Genomic DNA, 22814 nt, shown 5'->3' with positions numbered 1-22814 from the left:
ATTGGGCAAGGTCTCCCACTTAAAAAGATGAGAGAGGCCTGTAATTTTCATCATAGGTACACTTCAAATATGACAGACAAAATGAGGGAAAAAAATCCAGAAAATCACATTGTAGAATTTATGAATTTATTTACAAATTATGGTGGAAAATAAGTATTTGGTCACCTACAAACAAGCAAGATTTCTGGCTCTCACAGACCTGTAACTTCTTCTTTAAGAGGCTCCTCTGTCCTCCACTCGTTACCTGTATTAATGGCACCTGTTTGAACTTGTTATCAGTATAAAATACACCTGTCCACAACCTCAAACAGTCACACTCCAAACTCCACTGTGTCCAAGACCAAAGAGCTGTCAAAGGACACCAGAAACAAAATTGTAGACTTGCACCAGGCTGGGAAGACTGAATCTGCAATAGGTAAGCAGCTTGGTTTGAAGAAATCAACTGTGGGAGCAATTATTAGGAAATGGAAGACATACAAGACCACTGATAATCTCCCTCGATCTGGGGCTCCACGCAAGATCTCACCCCGTGGGGTCAAAATGATCACAAGAACGGTGAGCAAAAATCCCAGAACCACACGGGGGGACCTAGTGAATGACCTGCAGAGAGCTGGGACCAAAGTAACAAAGCCTACCATCAGTAACACACTACGCCGCCAGGGACTCAAATCCTGCAGTGCCAAACGTGTCCCCCTGCTTAAGCCAGTACATGTCCAGGCCCGTCTGAAGTTTGCTAGATAGCATTTGGATTATCCAGAAGAAGATTGGGAGAATGTCATATGGTCAGCTGAAACCAAAATATTACTTTTTGGTAAAAACTCAACTCGTCGTGTTTGGAGGAATGGAAGAATGCTGAGTTGCATCCAAAGAACACCATACCTACTGTGAAGCATGGGGGTGGAAACATCATGCTTTGGGGCTGTTTTTCTGCACACCCAATTTTTCAGTTTTTGATTTGTTAAAAAAGTTTGAAATATCCAATAAATGTCGTTCCACTTCATGATTGTGTCCCACTTGTTGTTGATTCTTCACAAAAAAATACAGTTTTATATCTTTATGTTTGAAGCCTGAAATGTGGCAAAAGGTCGCAAAGTTCAAGGGGGCCGAATACTTTCACAAGGCACTGTAATTGTACCTTTTGATTCAACAGGGAGTCCCATTGAGACCGAGGTCTTTTTCACAAGGGAGGCCCAACATTTTACCATTTCTACACATTTTAGAAAATAAAAGAGAATTTAAAAAATACAAGTGCACAGGGCACAGGACATAGGTTGATTTTTGGATTGGGCGACGGTATTCCAGAAGCACTGGTAGTCGCTGTAGGAGACGCTATGGCTCTAGTGTACTCTGGCGCAGGAAAGTTGTGGCTCCTAGTCAACAGTAACTAATAAGCAGACCATCCCAGGTTCCTCTCTCTCTCTCTCTCTCTCTCTTAGAGAACAAAGCAAGGTGGAGACCTCGAGGGGCTCGAGGCAGACCAATGTATCGTGCTGGTCATTCTGGATCAGACACGTCCTCTGAAACCACCTGTGACAGACATCACTACGTCCTTACTTCTGCTTGTTTTTAACCTCGTATATCTGAACGTTGACCTTTTAGCATTTCAAGTGGAAGGGGCCTCCAAATCAAACCATTTGAATGTATCTGTATTAGCAAATCCCACGCAACACGAGGAGACATTTTGGTAGATTCAGTATCAAACTATGCAGAGTCATGATGTTAGATACTAACACACAGTGACTCTGGTGTTATTCTGTGTTGCCTTTGGGATGCAGAAAGAGACTCCTGTCTTCAACATGCATGTAGCACCCATAAGCCATAAGCTGACAGAAAGAGGAAGCCTCTGAAATTCTAATCCTATCAGATTCTCCCCCATAGGAGCTTTCTGGGCTAGGAGTGTTTGGCGATTGGAGAGCATGTAGCATTTCCTTGCTGTGGTTGGAGCCTGCGGTTCACCCTCTCTCTATCTCTCTTGCTCAACCATTCACATAATCTCTTGTTTTGTCTTTATCTTGTTTCTCATACTATTTTTATCTATATATATATATATATATAGATATATATATATATATATATATATATATATATATATATATATATATATATATATCTATCTCACTCGCTCAAGTTCTCTCTCTTTTCAGAGGGAGCTTTCATTCTTAGTTTATACTTTCCACTTGGGGAGTTAACAACCAAGGCTGATGTTCACCAGCGGGAATCAGTCAGCCCTGTAAAGACATGACACAGATGTCCATGGTTCTGCTATCAATCACATCATTGTAATGTCTCAGAGGCAGTTTGAAGGAACTATTTTACATGTTGATTCCTTGTAAACAGACCTGGGTTCAAATACTATTTTAAATCATTTCAAATACTTTATCTGAGCTTGATTGATCTTGGCTGCCTCAATCAACCAATAGAATAGTTCCAAAACTCCTATCCTTGCCAATCTGGCACTCCTGGAAGGCTAGAGCAAACACTCAAAGTAGTTGAAAGATTTCAAGTAATATTTGAACCCAGGTCTGCTTGTGAACTCCTTGTAAAGTCCTGTGTGAAACTGTGAAATATCAAACACCTAAAGTAGTGGTTTTCCTGTGTGCTGGTTCTGAGGCCCCGGGCAGATGTTTCTCTCTGTTCCCAGAACAATAGTGAAGTGGACTCCGTGTCACAGTAACAAGGTGTTTGTTGCGAAGAAATTGGATTTCACCCACTGGTTATTTTATTTAGGTTGCACCTCGTTGTGCTATTGTATTTGTTTTGAACAGTTTGAACCAAGTTAGTGTTTGAGCATCCACAGTCTCCATTGAGCTCAGAAGTTCTCTGTGAAACCACGCCCATATGTGTGTGTGTCTGTGTGTGTGTGTGTGTGTGTGTGTGTGTGTGTGTGTGTGTGCGAGAGAGAGAGACTCTTCATCCCTATCTCTTCACCTCATCTTCCTTTGCACTTCTTTTTCTATAATGTGTACATGCTATGTTATCGTCAGGTTTTGACTTTCACGCTAGACTAAGATTAAAAAGGATTAGAAGGGACTAGACAACAACGAAAAGATAGGAGAAACCATGGCACAGCTATACATTGATAATGTCCTTCTTTCCGTCCATTCTTTTTGTTCCTGTTTTGCTTGTGGCCACGTGTGTGTGTGTTGCTGTGGGGCTGGCTGGAAGTGTCTCTCGTGGGCCTGCGCTGCGGAGGGGGAATGCACAGGGAGTTCAGTGACCTAATTGCATTCCAGAGAGGCTCATTTAAGTTGCTGTTCCAGGGGTTATTCTGGGCTGCCTACACAGGGGGTCGTAGGGAGAGAAGACCCTGGGACAGACCCTGGGATGGAGGTTCCATATGGGAGTCTCATCGCAGCCTACTACGCTCTCGCTCGCCTCAGTCACAACTAGTCCACAAGAAACCTGTTAGAACTGGTTTGGCAAAGAGCTCAACACGAAATGACCAAAACAAACAAATGCATCTTATCAACTGTCCAAGTGTGTTTCCAGTTCCAACATCTTCTATTTTTGTTTTCATTTATCTGTAAAACCAGATGTCTTGTCTTGGGAGCTTAAACCTTGTCTCTGGAATTGCCAGGGACCTCGCAATACGATATTATCACGATACATAGGTGCTGATACGATATGTATTGCGATTCTCACGATTGCAAGTCGATATTGTGTTTTATTGCGATTTGATGTCCCGAACGAATTGTTCACTGTATCTGCTGCACAGAGACAAAAGATAGAATGAGAAAACTAGTTTTGATCAGTCAAAGTACTGAAAACATGTTGGCTCACTATTCTTTAAGGAAGATGGTGAACAAGCTATGGGATGGACCAGAGTTTGGCTCAAGAGCAGTCGACTAGCGCTAGCTAACAATAGCAAAAACAAAAAAAAAGAATAACCATCCGAATAGCAAAAAAATAAATATAGATACAAATGTTCTCCTCTGCTCCTGACTGCATGTGTTGCCATTCAAGTCAGTGATGGGTGGACTGGCGGCCATTGTGAGTGTATCTATAGGGGCAAAGCAGGAAATAAAAGCAGGAAGTGTACCCACCAATATTTGTTGTTTCAACTCAACTGACGTTACAAAAAAATACATTCCATTACATGAGCCATATCAGTTTACGGGTGCGTACGTACATTTGCTCTGGCTATCTACTCCGATTTCAGAGCACTCTCATCTGAGTGAGGTGTTCTCTCATTTGTGTCTGGAAGTAGCTAGAAAGCTAGCCAACGTTAGCTTGGGTGCTTGACTGCCATTGTGTGACCAGAACACTCTGATCAACCCTACTCCTCGGCCAGAGGGTCCACTCTGAGCACTCCGAGAGCAAAACACTCTGAATTTCCGAAAGAGACAACCTGACAACGCTCTGAGTTTACCAACGCCCGGAGCGCACTCGGGCACTCCAGAGTGAGAGAGAGAAAGAAAGAACCCTACATCAGTTGAATGAACATTCTAAATGATTGCATCACAATACCAGGCAGCTATTGCGAGTGTACCCATGGGTTTACCATTCTAGATTACCATGGAAATGATTGCGTCACGATACCAGGGTGCCATGGGTGTACCATTAAAATGTCCACGGTTATCGGTTCCATGTCTGTTCTATTTATTCTAATTCTAAGTGTGCTGCTGCTGCATTGTGGATGTCGTTGCCATGTCAACCAAAGGCTTGTTTGCTACAGCGCCTCGCTTGTTTCAGCAAGGAACAACAACGTTTCATCACATTGCTAAGAGTCCATGTTACCGCAGAAACTGACTTAATTGCCCGGCCGTCCTTTCTTCAGTCAGCTGTTAGTTGATGCAATAATTTCCATGGTGATGTAGAAGTTTCACTCAAACGATGTGAGCTGATGTGGCCATAACAATTCCCAAACAAATCAACTTAAAACAACGGTAGTGGATACTTGTTGCCTGTATGTTGGGCTGTCTAATCCAAATGTGAGAAGGATCTGAAAAAAAGGGAAGCACACTAAGGCTGCCCACTTATGAAAGACAGTCCCTTAACCCTGCAGATGTGAGGTTGCAGTTAACTCCAGAGGGCCGTGTGTGTGTGTGTCTGTGTGTGTGTGTGTGTGCTTTCCTCTTCCACCCTCCCCCCACCACCCTCCCCCCACCCCCCTGTCTGTTTTTCTCACACCACTCGTCAACCCCCAGCTGCTCCCCCCAAAAATGTAATATATATATATATATATATATATGTATATATATATATATGTATGTATGTATGTACAGTATGTACATATATATGTGTGTGTGTATGTATATATGTGTGTGTGTATGTATATATGTGTATGTGTATATATATATATATATATATATATATATATGTATATGTATATGTATATGTATATATATGTATATATATATATATATATATATATGTATATGTATATATATATATGTGTATATATATGTGTGTGTTGTGTGTTGTGTGTCAATGTGTGTGTTCATGTGATTTAGGCAGTTTCTGCGGACTCTTAACATGATAAAACGTTGTAGCAAACTAGTCTTCAGTTGCCTTGGCAATTCCCCCCACAATGCAGCAGCATACATTGAAGTATAATTATTACAACAAACTTGGAAATTTGAATGGTAAAAAAAAAAAGGTTTACATTTTATTTTCATCCATAACTGTCAGTTGATCGGTTATGTTCATTGTGCCAGCCCGAATCACTTTCAATGTCAAGTCGCTGCTGTATCTCTCAATCTCTCTGGGTGGTTTAGCTCAGCAGTAGTTAGTCTCTGGTTTAGTTAGGTGGTCAACTCTGCATCTTTGTGCGGAATGCTGTCATGAGTAGAGGTCACACAGATTTATACAAACAGGGTGTTCCTGTGGGAGCAGCTAGGGCTAACGAGTGGTGTGAGAAAAACAGACAGGGGTGGGGGGGAGCACACACACACACACACACACACACACAGCCCTCTGGAGTTAACCATGCAGATGTGTGGGCCATTCGGGGGACTGTTTTTCCACCAAGGGGGCAGCCTTGGACTAGACAGCGCAACATACAGGCAACAAGTATACAGTACACTACACTCTTAGAAAAAAACGGTTCCAATAGGGTTATTGGGTTCTATGTAGAACCTTCTGTGGGAAGGGTTCTACATCAAACCCAAGAGGGTTCTACCTCAAATCAAAAAGGGTTCTTCAAAGGGTTGTCCTTTAGGTTCTAGATTGCACCTTTTTTCTCTGAGAGTACTGTTGTTTTACGTTGGTTTGTTTGGTAATTGTAGTAAAATGCTGGGGTGTAGTAAAATGCTGGGGTGTAGTAAAATGCTGGGGTGTAGTAAAATGCTGAGGTGTAGTAAAATGCTGGTGTGTAGTAATGAGCAAAGTAGAGCAATGAGCAAAGTAGACAATGATTCCCTAAGCAAAATAGAAAAATGTGAGAACAACTCAAACAGATTCCAAAGTGTCCAGAACAATTCAATTTAAGGGGCTTTATTGGCATGGGAAACATATGTTTACATTGCCAAAACAAGTGAAATAGATCATAAACAAAAGGGAAATAAACAATAACGGGAAACTTTTCAAGTGTCATTTTATGTCGATATACAGTGTTGTAATGATGTGCAAATGCTGTACAAAAGGGAAAATAATAAATCAACATAAATATAAGTTGTATTTACAACGGTGTTTGTTCTTCACTGGTTGCCCTTTTCTTGTGGCAACAGGTCACAAATCTTGCTGCTGTGATGGCACACTGTGGTATTTCACCCAGTAGATATGGGAGTTTATTAAAATTGGATTTGTCTTTCGATTTCTTTGTGGATCTGTAATCTGAGGGAAATATGTGCCTCTAATATGGTCATACATTTGGCAGAAGGTTAGGAAGTGCAGCTCAGTTTCCACCTAATTGTGTGGGCAGTGTGCACATAGCCTGTCTTCTCTTGAGAGTCAGGTCTGCCTTTGGTGGCCTTTCTCAATAGCAAGGCTATGCTCACTGAGTCTGTACTTAGTCAAAGATGTCCTTAATTTTTGGTGAGTCACAGTAGTCAGGTATTCTGCCACTGTACACTCTGTTTAGAGCCAAAGCATTCTAGTATGCTCTGTTTTTTTGTAAATTCTTTCCAATGTGTCAAGTAATTCTCTTTTTGTTTTCTCATGATTTTGTTTTGTCTAATTGTGCTGCTGTCCTGGGGCTCTGTGGGGTCTGTTTGTGATTGTGAACAGAGCCCCAGGACCAGCTTGCGGGTTTATTTCTCTGTAGGTGATGGCTTTGTTATGGAAGGTTTGGGAATCGCTTCCTTTTAGGTGGTTGTAGAATTTAACGGCTCTTTTCTGGATTTTGATAATTAGCGGGCATCACCCATGCATTATTTGGTGTTTTACATTGTACACAGAGGATATATTTGCAGAATTCTGCATGCAGAGTCTCAATTTGGTGTTTGTCCCATTTTGTGAATTCTTGGTTGGTGAACGAACCCCAGACCTCATAACCGTAAAGGGCGATGGGTTCTATAACTGATTCAAGTGTTTTTAGCCAAATCCTAATTGCCAAATTGTATGTTTCTTTTAATGGCATAGAAGGCCCTTCTTGCCTTGACTGTCAGATTGTTCACAGCTTTGTGGAAGTTACCTGTGGCGCTGATGTTTAGGCCGAGGTATGTATAGTTTTTTTTGTGCGCTCTAGGGCAACAGTGTCTAGATGGAATTTGTATTTGTGGTCCTGGGAACTGGACCTTTTTTGGAACACCATTATTTTTGTCTTACTGAGATTTACTGTCAGGGCCCAGGTCTGACAGAATCTGTGCAGAAGATCTAGGTGCTGCTGTAGGCCCTCCTTGGTTGGGGACAGAAGCACCAGATCATCAGCAAACAGTAGACATTTGACTTCAGATTCTAGTGGTGGGAGGCCGGGTACTGCAGAACAACTGTTTTTTTGTTGTTGAAAACCCCTCTCTCCTTTCGTTGACCATGCAGTCACCCCAGCAGCATGGCCCACTCCGAAATCTAACATGACATTGTTGACCCAAACACCTGCTCTGGTCCCCGTAGCCTCCTACAGCCCTCGTACACACACCCAAGCAGTGGGTGCTTTTCATTTGTAAGACCCTTCTCACATAAATAGAGAGACCCCCCCCCCCCCCCCCCTCTCCTCTTCCATCCACCACCCTCATCCCACCTCACTCTCCAATGTCTGGAGACAACCATCGAGAGGGGGGGGGGGGGGAGATCCCTCCATTGTTTTGTCTCTGCTGTTGGGACTGTGGCTGGGGTTGGGTGGGGGGTATGGTTGGGGTGGGTATAGGGGACGGAGAATGGGGGGGGGGGGGTCCCCCCTGGACAATGGACGCCGTGAGCCCCCCGCTGGTCTCCCGGTCTGTGAGTGTGACCTGCTTTGACAGTCCCAGGCCTAGGCCCAGCCAGTCCACAGGGTGCTGGGCTGTGGGACTTCTCTGCTGCCCTCCACCCAAACACTAAATGGGCCTGTCCCACCCACACACAGTGCAGGGCTCACAAATGCATGCAGTGCTCACAAATGCATGCACACACTCGCACACACACACACACACACACACACACACACACACACACACACACACACACACACACACACACACACACACACACACACACACACACACACACACACACACAGCAGGACTGGGACTACACTAGAACGCAAAGCCTCATTATTGTCATTCAAGCTAGTACATTCAGCTATATAAACAGGGAGCATGACAAGAAAAGTTAAACAACAAAGTAAGCTACAGAGAATCAAATTGATTCGATTTGTGTTTGTATGCTACAGGCGACACCAATTGGTCATTCATACATGTACATTAACATGCACTGCATACATACATACAAAAGTCATCAGATACCATAACTCCCCTGTCTAACAAGTTGCATGCAGAAGTAATAGCCTGTGCTTTCCCTGTCTTCTTGTCGTTATTTATCCCTCTCTTCTTCTCGTTCTCTGGTTCTCTCCATCACACGGCTTACAGCAGGACTCTTTGTCTGCATGCCGGGAATGGGGAGGCGAAGCACAGTTTGTTCATAATGGATTATTGATTGGTCTGAGAATCTGCTGGCTTGGGGGTTGATGGAGGGAGAGGCGTGGGGACGGGGGCTCTGTCAACACCACTGCTGTCCCGCCCTGAGCACTGAATGTGTCCACTTTATGAGCCCCTGTCTCTATAACGTGTGTGTGTGTGTGTGTGTGTGTGTGTGTGTGTGTGTGTGTGTGTGATTTTAAAGAGTTCTCTGTGTTTAATGCCCAAAGCACACATGTGACTGACTGTGAAGCTCTCAGTATGTACCAGTCGCTTTCAAAGCTTACTCTCTCTCTCTGTATGGAGCAGTGTTAAAATCTCACAGTGTGCATGGGACCTCATAGAAATCTGTGTGGATAACTTTTGTAAAAGCACCCCTCTGTTTGGCAATTACATTTTTTTTGTGCGTGTGCAGGCATGTGTGCGTGCGTGTGTCTGTGCGTGTTTTGTGCATTTGTTCACGCGCGTGTGTGTGTGAATAAAGCAGACCACTTTTCATTTTCTATCCGTATATGTTCTTCTTAAATGCTGTGCTCTGTGTCCCAATGAGGCTACAACAGACAGCAGGGCTGACGATGCCCCACACTGAAATGGCCCTGAGCCATTTGTTTTAATAAAGCGTATAGTGGTTTGGAAGGAGTGTGTTTTTTAACGGCCATATCACTCCACCTCCTTCCTCTGTGTTTGGAGATGTGTGTGTTGCACATCTCCGTCTCTCTTCACGGTGTTTGTTGTGATTGAGAGCCCTCCCTCTGGCTGACGGTGTCGTCCATCACAACGACGAGAGTGCAGCTACAGCCCTCCGCTCTCCTCACCCTCTTGCCCTCCTTCCTCGCCTCTCTCCCTGCCTGACACACAGAAGAATGTGCTGCAAGACCAGCTCCAGATGTCCCAAGATCCTCCCTGAGATCTGAGATGGAAATAGGCCTCCTTTCTTTAAAGGGCTCCGGATCGATGGGGGAAAAAAAATAGGAGCGGATTTCCTCGTTTCGCACAGCAGCTAGACCTTCAGCTGCCTGAGTTCAACATTTTTGCGGGGGGAAATGTGTTTTTGTCTTCCTCCCCACTAACAGCCCCTTTTATCTCAGCTGAGAAGGTTTATGTGGGTTTTAAACTCATGGTACGACATGTTAAAAGTGCATCGGTATATCTGACACATTTATAGAGCTATTATAGAGCTACGGTATAATAGACTTAGCCCTTCTCAAACCATGCATCTGTATCAGGGTTGGGATCAACACTAGCAAGATGGAGTGTGCTACATGACAGCCAAGGCATTCAATTCAAGGTTGGGCTTATCATAGGCTATGAGGAGCTTTTTGGGTCAGCGGGGTGGGGGGAATGGGGGTGGACATGTTGAAATCGAGTCTTTGACAAGAAACCCGTGGTGGGTGTAGTTTTTGCATTACTGTAACAGTCATCACAGAAGTCCTAATAATGAATGGTAACATTGTTCCTCTGGACACACACACACGCACGCACACACACACACAACATGTTATACAGCTAACCTTGTGGAGACACACAATTTAGTCCCATTCAAAATCCTATTTTCCCTAACCCATAAACCTAACCCTAACCTGTCCTCTTACCCTAACCTTAACCCAAAAACCTAACCCTAGCTTCTAACCCTTAACCTAATTCTAACCCTAACACTAATTCTTACCTTAACCCTAAACCCCCTAGAAATAGCATTTGAACTTGTGGGGATGAACAAAATGTCCTCAGTTGGTCAAATTTTTGTTTGTTTACTAAAAAAGTCCCCACAAGAATAGTTAAACACGTCCACAGAGACACACATACACACTATTAGCCAATTTGTCATTTTTTTTCTTACTTTGTGTTGAGAGGGAAGCACATTGTTTCTCCTTCAGCTAGGCTAATCTCATTACAGTTTAATTTGGACATGTGACCGTCTGGTGGATGACAGGCTTAATGCTCGCTGAAAACTTACCCAATCAGCAAACCCCATTTAATAACAAATAAGATCATTATCCTCTTTTTTTTAACACTTAAACAGGAAGAAATAAACCAGGAAGTATTAAAGGGGCAATCTGCAGTTCGAACAATAACAAAGTGAACACCCCGCCACTGATTTGGTAAACAGCTGAGGAATGGGGCTGGAGAAATAGTAACCACTCTCAGACTAAATGGGGAAAGAGACAGACAGGAGGGATATTACGGAAGAAAAAGGGGGAGAATGAATATCTGTTCAGATCTAGGTGTTTACTTGTCAGTCCTTTCCAGCAATGTGAATTCCTTATGGGCAATTCCAAGGTATTGACGCTTTGACATTAAAACGGATGCCAAACAAAAAACATTGATTTCAAAGTACAACTCTATGCACAAGGAATACTTTTAACAATTGCTACAGACAATTCAACAAAAACTCATTTATTGGAAGAACTGTGCAGATGCAAACTTGGGGTAACAGAGTTGGGGTAAAATCTCCCTCAGGTTTTTATACGACCATGTTTTCCAAAAGCTCTGTTAAATATCTGCCCCGAATTAAAATTCAAAGATGTCTGCAGAGAGAGTGGGGTGTCAGCTATGACATGGTACCTTGAATTTGAAAAAAAAAAAACCAACTCTCAGTTATTGAACTACAGTAACTGAAGTGGATATACACCCGGTAACGGAATTACGGTAACGGAATTACATGACCTGTACTGCACAGAAATGCATAGTTATGTATCTGAATCTCATTCTCCTCAGGTTTCACAAGTTTGGACATCACAGCGCAGCACAGCAGAGCACAGTAGAGTGCAGTGCAGTTCAAAACAGCACAGCAGGGCAGTAGAGTAGAATAGATTAGAGTAGGGTAGAGTAATGCAGGGTTGAGTTCAGTAAAGTGCAGTAGAGCACAGTAGAGTAGAATAGATTAGAGTAGGGTAGAGTAATGCAGGGTTGAGTTCAGTAAAGTGCAGTAGAGCACAGTAGAGTTCCGGACAATACAGTAGAGTGTAGTTCTCGCATTCTACTGTACTATCCAAACTTGTCAATCATACGTCTATAATAGGTTCGGATTTGGTCCAGTCCCGTCTGTCTGTGGACGTTAACATCAACTCCAGTGGGGACTGACCACATTTCAACTACTTTTCAATGTCCATGCACGTCCAGTGCTTAGTGGGTGAAAATGTTGGTTACATTAAATGGATAGAGAGGTGCCTTATGGGTAGGTGTCAGTAAGTGCTGGGAGAGGTGACATTAACTGGAGAGAGAGGCTGAGAGAGAGGGAGGGGTTGTTATCAACTGAACATAACAGTGTGCCAGTGGAAGGGAGGACAGAGAGCTAGTTTGTGACTACTCTGATTTCTCGTTGTAGCCAAATCAGTTGCAGTAATTCCGTTACTGATTTTTGGGTAATTTCGTTACAAATTTGGTAAAGGAATTATGAGTTTGAATCACTTAATACTTCATAAACTAATGGAAATGCCCTTATGTAATTTGCTTAGGGCTTGTTTTAGTGTGATTTAGTCAAGTTTATAGTCTCTTGGTTTTTTTTTGTGATTGCTAATATATTTTCTTTGAGGCTCAATGCTTTGCCAGTAAAATCATTCTGTCTTACACTTTGATTTGATTTGATTAAAGTCAAGTCTATTGGTTGCGAACACAGATTTGTAGATGTTGTCGCAGGTGCAGTGAAATTCTTACGTTGCACTAATATCTAGCAATACAATAACAGTCCACACATAATCCAAAAAAGTAAAAAAAAAGGATAACAAGAAATGAAGAAATATCAGAACACTGGGCGCACAAAACATTAGGTAAACCTGCTCTTTCCATGACATAGAGTGACAAGGTGAATTCAGGTGAAAGCGATGATCCATTATTCATGTCACCTTTTTTAAATCCACTTCAATCAGTGTAGATGAAGAGGCGGAGACAAGTTAAGGGAAGCATTTAAAGCCCTGAGACAATTCTGACGTGCTTTCTTGGTTTGTGCCATTCAGTGTGAATAGGCGAGGCAAAATATTGAAGTGCCTTTGAACGGGGTATGGAAGCCGGCGCTAGAAACACCGGTTTGTATCAAGAAGTGCAACACTCGGAACAGTTTCCCGTGTGTATCAAGAATGGTCCACCATCCAAAGGACATCCAGTCAACTTGACACAACTGTGGGAAGCATTGGAGTCAACATGGGCCAGCATCCCTGTGGAAGGCTTTCAACACCTTGTAGAATCCACGCCTCAACAGATTTAGGGTGCTCTGAGGGCAAAAGGGTGCAACTCAATAATAGGTGTTCCTAATGTTTTGTACACTCAGAGTATATAAATGGTGTGTATAGACAGTGTGGACAGAATATGAATAGAAAAGTTGTGTACAGCTCTAGGTATATAGAATAAGCCATGACTACAATACAGTATATCCTTATAAAGTTAGTAAAAACAGTATATAAACATTATTTAAGTGTCCAGTGTTCAATGGCTGTGTACATAGGACAGCAGTCTCTTAAGGGGAAGGGTAGAGTGCTTTGAAGCACCTGTACTGTCTCACTTATTTAACAGTGAGTGTTTAGCATTTTAGGCTGTGGCTGGCATTCAGACCTTGAATCTTTCAGTAGTCCTCAATGAAACATACTGTCTTCAGCACCTTCGAGAACACCACCACTAGCGCGTCGTTTTTTTTTTTTGGGGGGGGGGGGGGGGGGGGGGGAATAGAGGTGAAACCAAAGTCTTCAACCGGTTTTAACTTTAAGCGGCTTATGTTTGTAACATGTGGACCAGTGAAATCTTGCGTCTGAGATACTCTCTCTCTGATACAAGTACAATGGGCTTTCCTCAATACGTATCGCATTCATGCCTGACTTGCTGTTGACATATTGCTCAATCCGTATGATGTCCATGTGCAGCAGATGAGAACTGCTTTGTGATAACTTGCACAGGCACAGTTAAACTGACACATGGTGTTGTACTCTCCCCGTGTTAAAGCAACACCATTTACTCACTGTGATGGCAGTTTGTGTGTGTGTGTGTGTTTTGATAGCCTGTCATTTCCCACCTCATCCTCGATTATACACTTATAGCCCGGTGAGCTATGAGCTGTGGATGATGTAATAACCTGTAATCATGCTGTCAATCATCCTTCCTCATAACTCCAACTCACTCCTCTGTCATTCTCCCTTTCTATATATGTATTATTCCTTTTAGTCTCTTCTGGTATCTTTTCAAATTGAAATGAATCTGAATACAGTAAGGGGCTTTTCGAGGTAAAAAAGTTTACATTAATTGGTGCCTTTGTTGGTATGTGTCCTGCACTTCAATTGGGCTTTTGTTGAGTCCACATTCAGAATTGTGGAACTTGCAACAGTGAGATTGAGACATGAGAGAGAGTGTAAAGCAACTCAGAAATGATCTCTCTCTCTCTCTCTCTCTCTCTCTCTCTCTCTCTCTCTCTCTCTCTCTCTCTCTCTCTCTCTCTCTCTCTCTCTCTCTCTCTCTCTCTCTCTCTCTCTCTCTCTCTCTCTCTCTCTCTCTCTCTCTCTCTCTCTCTTCCCCCCCCCCCCCCCCCCCCCTCTGGAAGAGTAGAAAGAGCCACTTCCTGTTGTGTGCTTAAGATCCCTGCCATGTGATAGTGTCAGTTGAAGCGGGCGTGGGGAATATGGTGGCTAGGCTCAGGCTGCTGGCGCTGATCCTGCTGATGTGAATGAACGTTGCACTGCGGTGCGATTGTGTGCAAATTGTCGACTCAGCTGGAGTGGCGTCAGTGGCAGCGCCATGCACAATCACACACAGTGTGGCCCTCTCTGTCTGACACTTCAACAGACCTACATATGATATCACCCCAAACACACGCTACTTACATAGAAACGTACGCACGTGCGGCATGCTCTGACACATACCTGGAGTTATGAATATGCAAATGTGTAACGGATCACTGTGGGTGAAGTGGCATGCTTTGGCTATGCTAACGCTGTCTCTTTTTCTGTCTCTCTCGCTCTCTCTCTCTCTCTCTCTCCTTTTCTGTATTGCCAAAATAACGATGTTGATTATTGACAATTCAATAAGATATAAAAGACATTTAGAAACATTTATCAGAATTAGTGAGTACTCAATTTTATTTGATCTCTCTCTCTCTCTCTCTCTCAGGGTGAGGACCTGCACAGGCTGTGCAGAGAGCTCACAGAGAGTGATGCAACCTGGAAGCTGCTGATATGCTGAAAAATAAAGCCAAAGAAAGGCCAGCCAGTGAACTGAACAGGAGAGGAGACATGGAGTAACAGTGTCAGCCAGAGATAGAGCTTGTTAATGTGTTGCCATATACCATGACTGATTCCTTCTGACACAGTGTACGGTACCCAGAGATGTACGATTCCCGATAGTGCTGTGTAAGCTATTTTACAAAGGGCCGTATAGCAGGTACAGAGACATTGACAGTGTTGGATTCACTGACTGTCAGGGCATGGATGAAGACAGATAGATGGCATACTGAAGATAGATGGCAAAAGACTGTTGAACACGGGCTAAATAACACTGGATGCACCCTTACAGTTGGCAGTGGATGAGCACGGACAGATAGAATTGGGATTGGCTGATACAGACGGAGAACGCTAGAGCTAGATGAGCTACTGCAGATAGCAGTGCAGATCCACTGTTAGCGAGCTAGCGCAGGCAGGGAGTGGGAGGCTTAGCACCATGAACCCCAGAGAGAGCGGAGGAGGAGGAGTGGAGGCCATGGAGACTCAGGCGGGAGGGCTGGAGGTGGGGGAGGAGGGAGGCAAAGCCAGCCACGGAGGAGATGGAGAAGAGGGGGAAGAAGACAAGGCCTCAGCCTACGACTGCAACGTGTGTGGCCGCAGCTTCCCCTTCCAGAGCTCTCTGTCGCAGCACATGCGGCGCCACACAGGCGCACGTCCCTACAAGTGCCCCTACTGCGACCACCGCGCCTCCCAGAAGGGCAACCTCAAGGTCCACATCCGCAGCCACAAGCTACGCACGCTCACTAGCCACCACCCCGAGGAGGAGGAGGGGCCAGAGGAGGAAGAGGACGGGTCAGTTGAAGTGGGTGTGTCTGAGGGCCTGGACGGTGGAACCAGTCCGACGAAGAGCAGCTCGGCCTGTAACAGGGTCGTCAACGGAGACGCTAACACAGAAGAGGGCATAGGGAAGACGGCGGTGAGGAGCGTCAAAAGGGAGAAGTCGAGCTCTGAGCAGCGGCCATATTGCTGCCGTCTGTGCGGGTACCAGACCCAGCGCGAGGACCAACTCCTCAGTCACATCGAGAAGGTCCACATCACAGCCGACATGGAAGACGAGACTAACCCAGTGAGTCAGGAGGCAGTGGCAACGGAGGGAGAAGCAGGGACTCAGGTCACTGATGGTGCCTTCCCCTGTGAGACGTGTGGCCAGGTGTTCACACAGGCCTGGTTCCTTAAGTCCCACATGAAGAAACACGCAGGCCTCCTTGAGCATTGTTGTCGGGTGTGCGGCCGCCGCTTCAGGGAAGCCTGGTTCCTCAAGAGCCACATGAAGACCCACAATGGCTCCAAGGCCTCCGGCCGGGGGAAACCCAGGGCAGACTCCCAAGAGGCCGCGGCCACCATCAACGACGTGGCCCAAGACCCAGAGACCAATGTGACCTCCACAAGCCTTTACCAGGTTTGCTCCAAGTGTGGAAACCTGTTCCATGACCGAGAGAGTCTGAAGGCCCACGAGAAGATCCACAGCCAGGCTAAGCAGCTGACACAGGGCCAGAGAAGACCTAGCGATAACGGGGACTCTCTCGGTGCCAAAAGGCGCCTCCTGGACTACCTCAACCTCCGGCCAGCTGTCGAAGTAAAACCCCAGGAAGAGAAGAGGCGCTTAGGCCAGAGGATCCCCGAGCTGGACCCAGTTTGTAGCTACCAGGCCTGGCAGCTGGCTACGCGGGGCAGGGTTCTTGAGCCTGTGGAGGCATACAGTATAAAGGCAGGTGGAGAAGGGGATGAGGTCCTGGCTGGAGGGACTGTGGTGTATGAGAAGGAGAGCAGCCACTACATCCTGGAGGGCCAGCAGAGGGAGCGACGTTCAGGGAGACGCAGCAGCGCCAGCGGGGGAGGGGGTAGTAGCCACCACACCTCCCCTGGGGAGCACACTCCCGAGAGCCTGAGTGACTCGGAGTACCGTCCCTCCTCCCGCCAGGGCCGACGTTCCTCCTCTTCCCAGCAGAGCCAGTCCAAGTCCACCGAGTGCTTTGAGTGCGGAAAGGTGTTCCGCAGCCGCCACCAGATGATTGTGCACCAGCGGGTCCACCAGAGGCGAGACGGGGGCAGGGGTTCCGGGTCCGGAGGGGACAACAGGGCAGGGCAAGGAGGGGACCGCTGGGGATCCACCAGTGATCCCGAATCAGGCTCCCCTAGCAGGCCCAGCAACCCAGGGTACGGGAACTCACCACCAGCCTCCACCCTGGGAGAGGACGCCCCTGAGATGGGCACCGCCAACGCAGTCCCACTGACAGGTTAGTGAACATACCTCGACTGTTATTTAAGTAGTTACTGACCCTAATTTAAGCCCTCTGTCGTGTGACCGTAGTTGGATTAGTGAGGGGGGAATTGGGCAATATTTGAGAGGAAATAGAATGTGAACAAACCCTTTCTCTGACAACAGCAAGATATTTAGCTCTGTTCTCAACAGATCCAAGAGATAAGCTTCAATGTAAGGACTATGTTAAGCATGCTGTAGGAGCTCATTCCTTTTCAAGCTCTTTCAAGGCCCCTGTTCCTGACAGTCTCCCATTAGCAAACATCTGTTGGTGAGATCCCTATCATTGCGATTCCATCTCGTCAACTCAGCCCCACATGGAGTGGGGACATGAGCCACCCTGTGGCGATAGTCGGAACTGCTCAGGATCTGTTTTTGAGTGTGCTTTACATAAAACAAGATGATAGACTGTATCATGTCAGGTCATATTCTCATTTGTGTTCAAGCCACTGTTGAAAACAACAAGACGGTTGACAAAAGCAGACCAAGATGAAAAGTCAGTGGGTGGTTTGATGAAAGCTTATGCTTTGAAAGTGGCTTTACAATGGAGATGGAATTTTTGGAATGCCTGTCATTTCTTCACCCCTTTGAGCAATAAACAATGGGAACAAAAAATGATAAACATATAGATCTTGGTTGATTTAAGATTCAAGATGGCTTGGTATGTATGTTCTTCAGTAGGGTACAGACAGGTATTTGAGTGGGTGTCAGGGTTGGCACTAACTTGTTGAAAATATGTCTCTGCTTATCATGTTTTCATACAACACAGTTAAGAATCAGAGCTTACTCTTTCACTCTCTTCCCTGGCGGTTTAGAATGTCAGAAATAGAAGTAGCTTTTCTTCGTGCTCGAGCAGTGTGCTATTTCAGCTTTTCCTGTCTCAGGAAACCCCCCCCCCCCCCCCCCCCTTTATCTGTGTGAATATGTTTTTGCTCTCCTTTTTCTTTTCTTTTTTTACAGTAAAAGAAATCTGTCCTTTTTCTCCCCCCTCGTCTTTCAACGTGAGAGTGTTTGAAAATGGAGCAGAGAGAAATAGAGAAATAGCACGAGAACACGCAACTTCACTAGACTAAAGAAAGAAAAGAGAAAGTTTTTTTGTTCTCCGTACTGTCCACACACAAGAAAAAAAGAAAACACCTTTTCATGTCTGTTGTGAACTTCCTGTTTTGTCATTCATGTACTGAATCCTCAGACAGGAACATTTACTTTAGTCAGTTAGTATGCAGAGAATGGATCTTACTTATCATGTCCCTTAGGCTACTGCACATAACATCCTATGTATGAGAACATTAAGACTATTAACTCAGTCAGAGCCATGGGTTCCTGGTTCCAGAACTGTTAGTGCAGTATAGACAACTCAACATGTTTGTCATCACAATGACCATAGGAGTTGGCAAGACAGCACCAACAGATCTGGGACCAGGCTAATGAGAGATTGAGGAGATTTTAAGATCCCAGCAATGGATTCTGAGTGAGCATGTTTTTTTTCCTCCCTCATTGCAGTTTGTTTAAACATAACTCAGGGTCATGTTCATTAGGTTACACAATGAAATACATTCTTAAACGTTATACAACTGAAAATGAAAATGAGCATTTCTTATTGGACAAGGACAGGTAGTCCCTCCCTGTTTCAGTCAGTCTTTTTCCTATTTGATGCCAAATGAACAGGACGCAGGCCGTGGCAGTTATGGTCACATTTTTACATTTTAGTAATTTAGCAGATGCTCTTATCCAGAGCAACTTACAGTTAGTGCATTCATCTTAAGATTGCTAGGTGGGACAACCACATATCACATAGTAAGTACATTTTTCTTCAATAAAATAGCTATCAGCAAAGTCCGAGCTAGCTACTACAAATACCTACAGTGCCTTGCGAAAGTATTCGGCCCCCTTGAACTTTGCGACCTTTTGCCACATTTCAGGCTTCAAACATAAAGATATAAAACTGTATTTTTTTGTGAAGAATCAACAACAAGTGGGACACAATCATGAAGTCGAACAACATTTATTGGATATTTCAAACTTTTTTAACAAATCAAAAACTGAAAAATTGGGTGTGCAAAATTATTCAGCCCCCTTAAGTTAATACTTTGTAGCGCCACCTTTTGCTGCGATTACAGCTGTAAGTCGCTTGGGGTATGTCTCTATCAGTTTTGCACATCGAGAGACTGACATTTTTTCCCATTCCTCCTTGCAAAACAGCTCGAGCTCAGTGAGGTTGGATGGAGAGCATTTGTGAACAGCAGTTTTCAGTTCTTTCCACAGATTCTCGATTGGATTCAGGTCTGGACTTTGACTTGGCCATTCTAACACCTGGATATGTTTATTTTTGAACTATTCCATTGTAGATTTTGCTTTATGTTTTGGATCATTGTCTTGTTGGAAGACAAATCTCCGTCCCAGTCTCAGGTCTTTTGCAGACTCCATCAGGTTTTCTTCCAGAATGGTCCTGTATTTGGTTCCATCCATCTTCCCATCAATTTTAACCATCTTCCCTGTCCCTGCTGAAGAAAAGCAGGCCCAAACCATGATGCTGCCACCACCATGTTTGACAGTGGGGATGGTGTGTTCAGTGTGATGAGCTGTGTTGCTTTTACGCCAAACATAACATTTTGCATTGTTGCCAAAAATTTCAGTTTTGGTTTCATCTGACCAGAGCACCTTCTTCCACATGTTTGGTGTGTCTCCCAGGTGGCTTGTGGCAAACTTTAAACGACACTTTTTGTGGATATCTTTAAGAAATGGCTTTCTTCTTGCCACTCTTCCATAAAGGCCAGATTTGTGCAATATACGACTGATTGTTGTCCTATGGACAGAGTCTCCCACCTCAGCTGTAGATCTCTGCAGTTCATCCAGAGTGATCATGGGCCTCTTGGCTGCATCTCTGATCAGTCTTCTCCTTGTATGAGCTGAAAGTTTAGAGGGACGGCCAGGTCTTGGTAGATTTGCAGTGGTCTGATACTCCTTCCATTTCAATATTATCGCTTACACAGTGCTCCTTGGGATGTTTAAAGCTTGGGAAATATTTTTGTATCCAAATCCGGCTTTAAACTTCTTCACAACAGTATCTCGGACCTGCCTGGTGTGTTCCTTGTTCTTCATGATGCTCTCTGCGCTTTTAACGGACCTCTGAGACTATCACAGTGCAGGTGCATTTATACGGAGACTTGATTACACACAGGTGGATTGTATTTATCATCATTAGTCATTTAGGTCAACATTGGATCATTCAGAGATCCTCACTGAACTTCTGGAGAGAGTTTGCTGCACTGAAAGTAAAGGGGCTGAATAATTTTGCAAGGCACTGTAGGTGTCTGGTTAGACTGTAAACTCTCCTTCCAGACCCTCATCAAACATCTCCAATCCAAAGTTAAATCTAGAATTAGCTTCCTATTTCGCAACAAAGCATCCTTCACTCATGCTGCCAAACATACCCTTGTAAAACTGACCATCCTACCAATCCTCGACTTCAGCGATGTCATTTACAAAATAGCCTCCAATACCCTACTCAACAAATTGGATGCAGTCTATCACAGTGCCATCTGTTTTGTCACCAAAGCCCCATATACTACCCACCATTGCGACCTGTACGCTCTCGTTGTCTGGCCGTCGCTTCATACTCGTCGCCAAACCCACTGGCTCCATGTCATCTACAAGACCCTGCTAGGTAAAGTCCCCCTTATCTCAGCTCGCTGGTCACCATAGCATCACCCACCTGTAGCACACGCTCCAGCAGGTATATCTCTCTGGTCACCCCCAAAACCAATTCTTTCTTTGGCCGCCTCTCCTTCCAGTTCTCTGCTGCCAATGACTGGAACGAACTACAAAAATCTCTGAAACTGGAAACACTTATCTCCCTCACTAGCTTTAAGCACCAACTGTCAGAGCAGCTCACAGATTACTGCACCTGTACATAGCCCACCTATAATTTAGCCAAAACAACTACCTCTTTCCCTACTGTATTTATTAATTTATTTAGCTCATTTGCACCCCATTATTTTTATTTCTACTTTGCACATTCTTCCACTGCAAATCTACCATTCCAGTGTTTTACTTGCCATATTGTATTTACCTCGCCACCATGGCCTTTTTTTTGCCTTTACCTCCCTTCTCACCTCATTTGCTCACATCGTATATAGACTTGTTTATACTGTGTTATTGACTGTATGTTTGTTTTACTCCATGTGTAACTCTGTGTCGTTGTATGTGTCGAACTGCTTTGCTTCATCTTGGCCAGGTCGTAAATGAGAACTTGTTCTCAACTTACCTACCTGGTTAAATAAAGGTGAAATAAAAAAAATAGTAAGGGGGAAAAAAAGTTCACAAAACTTTTTTTTATGGGGGGGTGCTGCGAGAGGGGAGTGCTGTGGGATTATTTAAGATACTCTTTGAAGAGGTAGGGTTTCAGATGTTTTTGGGAAGATGGGCAGGGACTCTGCTGTCCTAGTGGGAGGGTAAAGGCACCTGAGGTGGCAGAATGGAGTGCTCGGGTTGGAGGTGTAAGGTTTGAGTACAGCCTGAAGGTAGAGAGGGGCAGTTCCTCTTGCTGCTCTGTAGGCAAGTACCATGGTCTTGTAGTGGATGCAAGCTTCGACAGGAAACCAGTGGAGTGTGCAGAGGAGCGGAGTGACACGGGAAAACTTGGTAAGTTTGAACACCAGGCGGGCTGCAGCATTCTGGATAAGTTTCAGGGGTTTGAAGGCGCAAGCAGGGTCCTAGCCAACAGCATAGTCCAGACAGGAGATGACAAGTGCCTGGATTAGGACCTGCGCCACTTCCCGTGTGAGGTAGCGTCGTACTCTACGGATGTTGTAGAGTATGAACCTGCAGGAGCGAGTCACTGCTTTGACGTTTCCAGAGAACGACAGGGTGTTGTCCAGGGTCTTGCTAAGGTTCTTTATATTCTCGGGGCGGGGGGCACCGTGGAGTTGTCAACTGTGATGGAGAGGTCTTGGAGCGGGAAGGCCTTCCCAGGGAGGAAGAGCAGCCACACCTTGTCGATGTTGAGCTTGAGGTGGTGGGCTGACATCCAAGCTAAGATATCTGCCAGGCACGCAGTGATGCGTTTCGCCACCTGGGTGTCAGAAGGGGGGATGGATAAAAGTAGTTGAGTAGTTGAATGATAGGAGAGACCATGAGAGGATATGATGGAGCCGAGTGACTTGGTATATAGAGAGAAGAGGGCCTAGAACCGAGCCCTGGGGGACACCAGTAGTGAGAGTACTTGCAGATACAAATCCTCTCCACGTCACCTGGTAGGAGCGGCTTGCCAGGTAAGATGCAATCCAAGCGTGTGTAGAGCCTGAGACACCCAGCCCTAAGAGCGTGGAGAGGAGGATCTGATGGTTCAGTGTTGAAGGCAGT

The 22814-nt window shown here is 44.9% G+C and overlaps 1 protein-coding gene across 2 annotated transcripts in view; it reads left to right on the top strand.

Annotated features, from left to right (window-relative positions):
• The window catches only part of LOC110518297 (zinc finger protein 516), a 52373-nt gene that overhangs the window by 13282 nt on the left and 16277 nt on the right, over positions 1–22814 (top strand). For both annotated transcript variants that reach the window (XM_036973837.1, XM_036973838.1), the window contains exon 2: positions 15081–17427. In XM_036973837.1, the coding sequence (XP_036829732.1) occupies positions 15627–17427 (1801 nt within the window). In that variant the 5' untranslated portion in view covers positions 15081–15626. The remainder of the gene's footprint in view (positions 1–15080; positions 17428–22814) is intronic.

Source organism: Oncorhynchus mykiss, chromosome 3, assembly GCF_013265735.2.
Source record: "Oncorhynchus mykiss isolate Arlee chromosome 3, USDA_OmykA_1.1, whole genome shotgun sequence".
Taxonomy (NCBI): Eukaryota; Metazoa; Chordata; class Actinopteri; order Salmoniformes; family Salmonidae; genus Oncorhynchus; species Oncorhynchus mykiss.
The sequence above is the reverse complement of the archived record's forward strand: the minus strand, read 5'-3'. Positions and strand labels throughout refer to the sequence as shown.